The sequence below is a fragment of the Podarcis cretensis genome (genome assembly GCF_951804945.1).
Source record: "Podarcis cretensis genome assembly, chromosome: 14".
Taxonomy (NCBI): Eukaryota; Metazoa; Chordata; class Lepidosauria; order Squamata; family Lacertidae; genus Podarcis; species Podarcis cretensis.
In genome coordinates this window covers 54,687,533-54,695,965 of record NC_137183.1, presented here as the reverse complement: position 1 = coordinate 54,695,965, position 8,433 = coordinate 54,687,533, and the positions used below count along the sequence as shown (strand labels likewise).

General features: G+C 53.8%; 1 protein-coding gene across 1 annotated transcript; it reads left to right on the top strand.

The window, feature by feature from the left end:
* The first annotated feature begins 596 nt into the window (after positions 1–596).
* ACTB (actin beta) lies at positions 597–6,868 on the top strand. Its single transcript, XM_079952725.1, has 6 exons — positions 597–760; positions 3,205–3,333; positions 4,013–4,252; positions 4,744–5,182; positions 5,352–5,533; positions 5,993–6,868. The coding sequence occupies exons 2-6, from the start codon at positions 3,211–3,213 to the stop codon at positions 6,134–6,136; spliced, it is 1,128 nt and encodes a 375-aa protein (XP_079808851.1). The 5' UTR covers positions 597–760; positions 3,205–3,210; the 3' UTR covers positions 6,137–6,868.
* Positions 6,869–8,433: the final 1,565 nt, after the last annotated feature.

Here is an 8,433-nt window from a genome sequence, read left to right as displayed (position 1 = left end):
CAACAAATACAAAGACTCAGCCAGGCATCCCTCCACGCCACGCAGGCTTTGCACCCAAAGGAGGCGCACAGGGTCCCCGGTTCAGGTTCTGCAACCTCCCAGTGCCAAGCTGGGGTCCCCAATAACCCGCGCGTCCCTTTGGGGTGGGGGGGGTGGGGGTCCGCTTCTCCGGAGGCCGGCAGACCCGGGCAAAGGGTGTGCAGGCGCGCCGCTTGCTCTTTCCGAAGCCCGAGGCCCCCCCGTGCCGCCATCCCGTTGCAAGACCCATTGCCCCAAGGGGCGCGCTTGCAAAGGGAGGCTCGGCGGTGCAATGCTGCGCGGGAGCCCCTGCGCGAGGGAAGCAGGCGTGCAAGCGGCCCGCGCAGAAGCCGCGCATCTCTGCCCCCTCCCGGGCTTGCATTCTCCCCCCCCCCCCTTCTCCTTTTCGCTTTGCAAGAGAGAGAGAGAGAGAGAGAGAGAGAATTGCTGCAATGTGCACCGAGGAGCCTCGTGAGTGAGGGAGGGCGGCGCAGCCAATCCCAGGCGCCCGCTCCGAAAGTTGCCTTTTATGGCGAGAGCGCCGCCGCGCTGCCCGTATAAAACCCGGCGAGGCGGCGCGGGCCGGGCAGCCGTTAAGCTCTCTCTCCGCCGCGCGGGTCTCTCTTGCGTGCTGGGTGCTCCGCCGCCGCCAAGCTCCCCTTTTTGCCGCCCCCGCCGCTCCTTTTGAAAAAGCCATCTGCCCCCCTCTTCTCCAGCAAGCAACCTTGCCACTAGCAAAAAGGTAAGCGACTCTGGTTGATTTTATTTTAATTTTTTTGCATTTGCAAAAAAAAAAAAAAAATTGAAATCTAAAGAAGCAAGGGGGTTGGGTGGGATCTTGGCATTTGCAAAGAGTAAGTGAACGTGCATGGGTTAAAACGCTTCGGGGGGGGGCGCTTCGGGGGGCTTTGGCACTCGGTTGCGTAAAGTTGCGCGTTGTTGGTGGCTCTTGGTGGCTCGCCCGAGAAAGGCGCGCGCCGGGTTTGGGTTGCTTTTCTTGGGAAGGAAGCCCTTTTTGGGGGGGGGGTCTGAGATGGAGGCTTGCTCTGCAAAAGGGGAGCCGGGTTGCATCTCTAGGAGTTGCAAAGGGCTTGGATTAATCGCATGCGCGTCAGCCTCTTTGCACGGAGTTCGGGATGGGTGGGGGTGGGGGCTGGAGGTTTCCGGGTAGGATCGCGCGCCCCCTTTCCGGAGCCCTTGGCGCCGGTGCCTTTGGACTCGGCGTTCCGGGCTGCGCAATGGGCTGCGCGCCTAAGCCGCGGCGCGCCCGGGATTTGCAACTCCGGAGTAAAGCGGGGTGTGTGTGTGTGTGTGCCGAGAAACGGGAGGTCTTTTGCCCAGCTTTTGTTAACGAAGGAAAGAGAAGGATCTCCTCTCCCCGGAGCTAAAAAGAAGGCAGCTGGGTTTGCGCGGGGTTTTTCCTGTTCGTCGGAACGCGTTGACGCGAGTCTCGCCTTGCGCCAGCCAACGGCCTGGCCCGAGTCGGGGGAGACCCGGTCGGAGCTTGGCGACTCTTCTTCCCAGGCATTCCCGGGCCTGGTAGGCTCAGTTTCCGGGCTGGGAGTCGGTTTTTCGTGGGGCCTTTTTCTCCCCCGCCCCCCCCCCCCAAAAGGGGGGGATTTATTGCAAAGTGCAAAGATGGTGGGCTTGACTTGCTTGGGTAAGATTGGCCATGCTGGCAGGCAGTTGGCTTTAAGGGAGGGGGGTTGTGGGAGTGCTGTCCCCCCCCCCTTTTTCCTGAGCCGCCCCCCAAGAGGGAGGTGGGGGCAGCCCCCAAACGGGCCAGGGTGTGCCTCGAGAAGGAGGGGGGTTGTTTCCGGGGGTTGGAGCCGGCATGTCTATTGTATTGGTGGAGCACATGGGGGGGGGAGGGAGGTGCCTTTTGGGGAGGGGAAGCCGATCAATCATTCACGGAGGGGCTGCCCCACCCATGTGGGTGATGGGCGCTCTTTTGTCTCCTTGGAGCAGCTCTAGATCCTTCGGTGGGGGAAGGAGGAGCAGGAAGACTTGTCTGTGTGTTATTTCTTGGGGGGGGGGGACACTGGCTGCCCTAGAGGGCTGCCCTCCCCCCCCCCCCCCAATAAAGAACATTTACTTCTTTGCTCAAGTATCCAAAAGTCCCCCCTCTCTTCTTTCAGCTCTTTGGCCTTTTTCTTTTAAGCTTCCTGGCGCAGAGTGGCATGGCGCTAGTCCACATGGAGAACCTTCCATTGTGTTTTATCTTTATAATAAAAGACTTCAGCGGCCGGCTGCTCTGGAGAGGGGTGGGGTCCTGCTAGGGCCAACTGGGGAAGTAGTACAGGGCTTGCAGCTCCTGAGTGGAAATTCCCCATTTTTTAAAGCACTGCTGAATTATTTGCGCCTTACTCCGACAGAAGTGGGGAGTTGAGGAGCTGCTGAATTATTTGTGGGTGGGAAAGCAGAAATAGCATCTTAATCTTCGGCCGGGGACAAAGGGCCCTGGTCATGCCTGCCTCCCCTTGCAGGATGGCGAGGCAGACGGTGCCCCCCTTCTCTTAAAAATCACTGGGAGGAATATTGTTGCTCCTTCCTCGCTTTTTAGCCGCATCTTGGCTTGCGAGACTAGCAGGGCGAACAGGTTGGCGAGCCTCTGTTCTGAGCTGGGTGCGGATGCGAGAGCCCTTGCGTTTTTTGAAAAATAACCTATAGGGTGTAACTTGCCCTAGTTTCAGGGCAAGACCGTTAAGGTCTTATCTTGCCTGAAAGGGGTGTTGAGATGAGCTGCCTGCGCCACTCCTGGGAGTGGCCCTCAGACATACGCTCCGCTCTGGGGACGGTGGGGGGGGAAGGCGTGGCCTCCCTCCCCATCCAGCCCTCCGAAATCTGGCTGCACAGCTCGCCTTTCTCCCAACCATTGCCTTTTATGGTAATAATGCGAGACGGGGAGCAGAGGACTTCCTTTGTCCCAAATCTGCACAGAGGAGGCGGGGTGGGGCCCCCTGGCGGCAGCGGGCGGCAAGCGCCGCGCGATGACAAAACAGGAAGCTGGGTAGGAAGTAGGGGTGGGCGGGTGCCTGCCCGCGCCATTAAATCCCCAGAAGGAGAAGTGGGTGGGGTGGTTGCGCAGGTGGCGCCGAGTGCGAAACCAGCACCCTGCGGAAGAGACGGTCCTCGGATCCAGCTGCCTCCTTGCCAACTCTTCCTTTTTGTTTCCTCCTTTTAAAGATCGCCATGGATGATGATATCGCTGCCCTCGTGGTTGACAACGGCTCCGGAATGTGCAAAGCCGGTTTTGCCGGGGACGACGCCCCTCGCGCAGTGTTCCCCTCCATCGTTGGTCGCCCCAGACACCAGGTATGTCGCTTGCCAGGGCCTCCTAGGCTCAAAAGTGAGTTTAAACGCATTGCAGGTCTCTAACAAAGTATAGTTGGTAGGTCTCTAAATCGGATGCTGCTGCTGCAGCTGCCAACTTGTGCCTGGCGCAGATAGTTTTAAGTGCCCTTTCACTACCAACACCAAGTCCACTTCGATCCAAGTCATCTGCTAATTTCTCTTTCTCCCCCCCCCCCCCAGCCTTGCAGCTGGAGGTACAAGGAGGGGTTGAACCCAGGGGCCAAGTGTGTACAAAAGCAAACCAGGGCCCTTCCTCACAATGATCTCTGCCCCCTTTTGAAAAAGCTTGGAATAAATTAGTAGCCTCGAAATAAATTTCAGCAGTGGACGGCTCTCTAGGTGGGCAAGCACTTTTAGCTGGGAGTTTTTCTCCTCTGTGCCAGCAAGTGAAATTTAATACTCCCTTCCTCGCTTGGTGTTTTCCAAAGCCTTTATACAGAAAAGAGGCAATGATGAAGGGGCCGCCCCAGGCGTGGAAATGGCACCCCACCCTGGGCTCCTTCACAATCGAGTCTCCTTGAGCACCAGAAACTTTAAAGACAAGCCACGCCTGCTGCTTTTTGTGCCCGGTGCTGGGCTTCTGCTAAAGGCTGGCTCTGGTGCCTGCTTGTGTTCTGATGCCTCTCTTCTCTCCTCCCAGGGTGTGATGGTTGGCATGGGCCAGAAGGACAGCTATGTTGGTGACGAGGCACAGAGTAAAAGAGGCATTCTGACCCTGAAGTACCCCATTGAACACGGCATTGTCACCAACTGGGATGACATGGAGAAGATCTGGCACCACACCTTCTACAATGAGCTGAGAGTCGCCCCAGAAGAGCACCCTGTGTTGCTGACAGAAGCTCCCCTCAACCCCAAAGCCAACAGAGAAAAGATGACGCAGGTACGTGCCGGCAGAGCCCCGCTTCCGCGCACCTTTCTTCCCCCTCCCCTGCCAACGTGCAAGAAGGCTACCTGTCAACATTCCCATTTTCTTTTTGCTCATCTTTCTCCTCTTTTGCCCATCTCTGCAGGGGTTTCCTTTCCGGCTCTGAATTTCTCTTGCTGGATCTTGAAAGGTTTTTATCTCTCCTGAATTGGCTTTTCTTTTCTCCTCCCGACTTGCTCGCACCACTTAAAAGCCACTGCTCTTTTCCACTAACCCTTTTGACTTTGTTTTTGAGTGACTTCTGTAACATTTCCTGTGTTGTGAAATCGGGGTGGCGCGGGCAGAGTTTGCCACTATGCAAGCTGGTTGCATCAATTGTGTGGGGGCCCATGGCTGCCTAAGCGTGGGCTGACCATCTGGGTGGTACAGGCTGTGACCCGTTGAGCATGAGTTTTGGGTGCCCCTTGGGCTTCCAGGTTTTGACAGTCTCCCCTGTGCTCTTCCAGATCATGTTCGAGACTTTCAACACCCCAGCCATGTACGTAGCCATCCAGGCCGTGCTGTCCCTGTACGCCTCCGGCCGCACGACAGGCATCGTGATGGACTCTGGCGACGGCGTCACCCACACTGTGCCCATCTATGAAGGCTACGCCCTGCCCCACGCCATCCTCCGTCTGGACCTGGCGGGCCGCGACTTGACCGACTACCTCATGAAGATCTTGACCGAGAGAGGCTACAGCTTCACCACCACGGCCGAGAGGGAAATCGTGCGCGACATCAAAGAGAAGCTCTGCTACGTTGCGCTGGACTTCGAGCAGGAGATGGCGACCGCAGCGTCCAGTTCCTCCCTGGAGAAGAGCTATGAGCTTCCTGACGGCCAAGTGATCACCATCGGCAACGAGAGATTCAGATGCCCAGAAGCCCTCTTCCAGCCCTCTTTCCTGGGTAATTTTTTTTTTGCAAAGCTGTTCTCTCAAAACATAGCCTCCAAGAGTGGTAGCTGTAGTCTAGCAGAACGTGGAGGCTGTGGGTAAAATCAAGGTTTCGGTTGTGTGGTGGGGGAACTTTGTCCTGGGTCCGAGGCATTAAAAGCTTTTTTTCCACCTTCCGGCAGGTATGGAATCCTGCGGCATCCACGAAACCACCTTCAATTCCATCATGAAGTGCGACGTGGACATCCGTAAAGACCTGTATGCCAACACCGTCCTGTCTGGCGGCACCACCATGTACCCAGGCATCGCTGACAGAATGCAGAAGGAGATCACAGCCCTGGCACCCAGCACAATGAAAATCAAGGTGAGCTTTCTGTTTTCAGCTGACACTCTCTTCAGCCAGTGGAGCCACAGGAGACTTGGCGTTGCTTTTAAGCAGGTCCTTCTGTAGCTAACTCTGCTGCCTGGAGGACTCTGGTTTAAAAGTGTGCATGGCAGCCACTGAAAGATTGTGTTTGGCCCATCTCGTCGTGAAGCTTGTGTGCATAAATCACATCCTTGGGATTTGGGGCCTGCGAAGAATCCTAGCAACTCTACAAAGAGCTGCCATGATCTCTGGCAGGGGTTGGGAGGAATGGCCAGTGGTTGGGAGTTTTAGTTCAGCAACTGCTTGTTTTATACCAGGGTATAGTCAGTGTTAGATTTTGTGAATGGGCAGCACCTGAGCACTCAGCTGAGCTTCTGTAGCCTTTTTCATGGCTGAAACCTTTTCACCCCCTGCCTGTGGAGTCTTAACAAGTTCTGCAACGCTTTCTCCCAACAGATCATTGCTCCACCAGAGCGCAAATACTCTGTCTGGATTGGTGGTTCCATCCTTGCCTCCCTGTCGACCTTCCAGCAGATGTGGATCAGCAAGCAGGAGTATGACGAATCTGGGCCCTCCATCGTCCACCGCAAATGCTTCTAAAACAGGACTTAGTTACCATGATAACAATTACCCCCCTTTTTTCACAAAAAAACCCATTACTGCGCGTTTAAAAAAAGTGAGAGTTGAGATTGGCATGGCTTTCTTTGTTTTGGCGCTTGACTCAGGATATAAAACTGGAACGATGAAAAGTTGACGGCAACAGTCTTTTAGAAAAATAATAATTGTGTTGGAGTGAACATCCCCCCCAAAGTTCTGCAATGCATCTGAGGACTTTGATTGTACATTTGTGTTCTTCCTCTTCCTTCCTTTTTTTTAAATAGTCATTCCAAATATTGTACCATGCATTGAGAGGAAGTTAAACCGGCCTCTGCGGAGGCAGCAGCCCAGCTTTTGAAGGAGCAGGAGTACTTTCTGGTGTTGCAGGAAAGTATTGCTTGTACTTAGAAACCTCCCCCCTCCCAAATGTAATCCAACAAGTGTCTTTTCTGTATCTTGCGCCTTAAAACGAAAAAAACACTTGGTCCTCTTCCAATTTTTGTTTACCTTTGGCCATGCAAAAAACCAATAATGAAATAGAAATGGGCTGTGTAGGTTTATCTTCTTCCCAATCTCTAGATGTGAAGGTTTACAGTGTACCCCCCTTCCCCCTCCCAGAGCTGGGGGAGCCCTTACCCAAATTTGGTGCCAGTATGTATACGGGGATAACGGTGGGGGTGAAAACTGTACACTGACTTTAAAATAAACAGTTCCAATAAAGATGCACATGATAGACTTTTGCCTCTTTGTGTCAAGTCTCTGGTTGGCGCAGCCTGGGTTTGGTTGGGGCAAAGAAGAGGGTCATACAAACAGAACTGCAGAGGTGGAAGGAACCCCAAGAGAATGTGGGGAGGGTGGGGGGAGTTTGTCCCCAGGGCTGGTTCTGATACCGGCAAGATCAATTGCCAATCTGGGAAGTGTTGCCAAACCAAGCTGCTAGTCTAGTTGGAGTAATGCATGGCCCAAGTCAGCCACAGGCTTCCATACATGAACTTCCTTCCCTTGCCGAGGTAGAAAGCTGTCTGACTACAACTTGGAACAAGCATGAAACTAGTACAAGAATGGGAAACCTGGGGCCGTCCCAATTCCTTTCAGCCGTAGCCTGTAGGATCTGTGGTTGGGGATGAGCAGCCTGGCACCATTTGGAAAGACCTGGCCTTGTGGCTCAAAAGTGCTCCTGGGGTGCAAGTTCTGCCTGCTTATAGGCCTGGGCTTTTTGAACCACTGCTGCAGAAACAACTCATGAAGCCTAAGGGCTGAGCAGAGTTGGAGGCAGGCAAGGCAGCCTTCTTACCCCTAACCTTTAAGCAAAAGCTCTTGGCATAGTTTCATTCATGCAGGCAGACTATGGTGCTGAATACTAATAACGTGCAGGGGCAGGATTAACTGGACAATGCCCTTTTTCCTTTTGACTTCATTTTCTGTATGGGCTTGAGGGCAGGTATATAAAGTATATGAACATGGTTCCACTTCAGGGTGAGTTCTGCCTTTTGATCTACTAAGATCTGCTGTTTCTAGGTGCATTCAAGGACAATTGGGTTGGCAATTCAAAGCAGCCAGAAGCCTTGGGAGCATGACCCAGGCGCTTTGCTCTGGTTTGTGCTGAAATGGTCCTCTTGGTACTGGAGGTTCCACTGAGCTGAGGGGCTGGGATGATGCACAGGATGGTAGAAACCAAAGAAAAGTAGCTTCTTCAGTTTGGCACCTTGAGTATAGAATTTAGAAGCATTTCTAATTATAAAAAGCCATTCAGCTCTCAGATGGCAGCCTGCAACCCCTGATACTGTACTGAGTTAGAACTGGTGAAAATGTCTAGAACTGACCAAAGCTCTTAATATTACTGTCTCCTTATGCAGAACCTTTTTAGTTGCAAACACAAGCAAATATGTATTAATCCCCTAGCACAGAGATTTCTCTTCTGAGACTTTTGGATTCCATCTGCTTGCCCAAGTTGGCCTTGCAACAGGAACAGGGGTCTGCAACCCTATCCAGTTTGGTCAGGAGGAGAATTTGCTGGTTCCTTCAGATGTTGGTCGTATGTGTGACCACTTAAAGGTAAAGGGACCCCTGATGATTTGGGTTGCGGCGCACATCTCGCCTTATTGGCCAAGGGAGCTTCTGGGTCATGTGGCCAGCATGACTAAGCTGCTTCTGGCGAACCAGAGCAGCGTACGGAAATGCCATTTGTTGTTGTTGTTTAGTCGTGTCCGACTCTTCGTGACCCCATGGACCAGAGAACGCCAGGCACTCCTGTCCTCCACTGCCCCCCGCAGCTTGGTCAGACTCATGCTGGTAACCTC

Bases quoted from the DNA above. Each gene is read 5' to 3' on its own strand.
- ACTB (XM_079952725.1), top strand. From the start codon at position 3,211: ATGGATGATGATATCGCTGCCCTCGTGGTTGACAACGGCTCCGGAATG. The intron at 5,183-5,351 runs GTAATTTTTTTT...ACCTTCCGGCAG, and splicing joins CTTCCAGCCCTCTTTCCTGG to GTATGGAATCCTGCGGCATC. The intron at 5,534-5,992 runs GTGAGCTTTCTG...TTCTCCCAACAG, and splicing joins CCAGCACAATGAAAATCAAG to ATCATTGCTCCACCAGAGCG.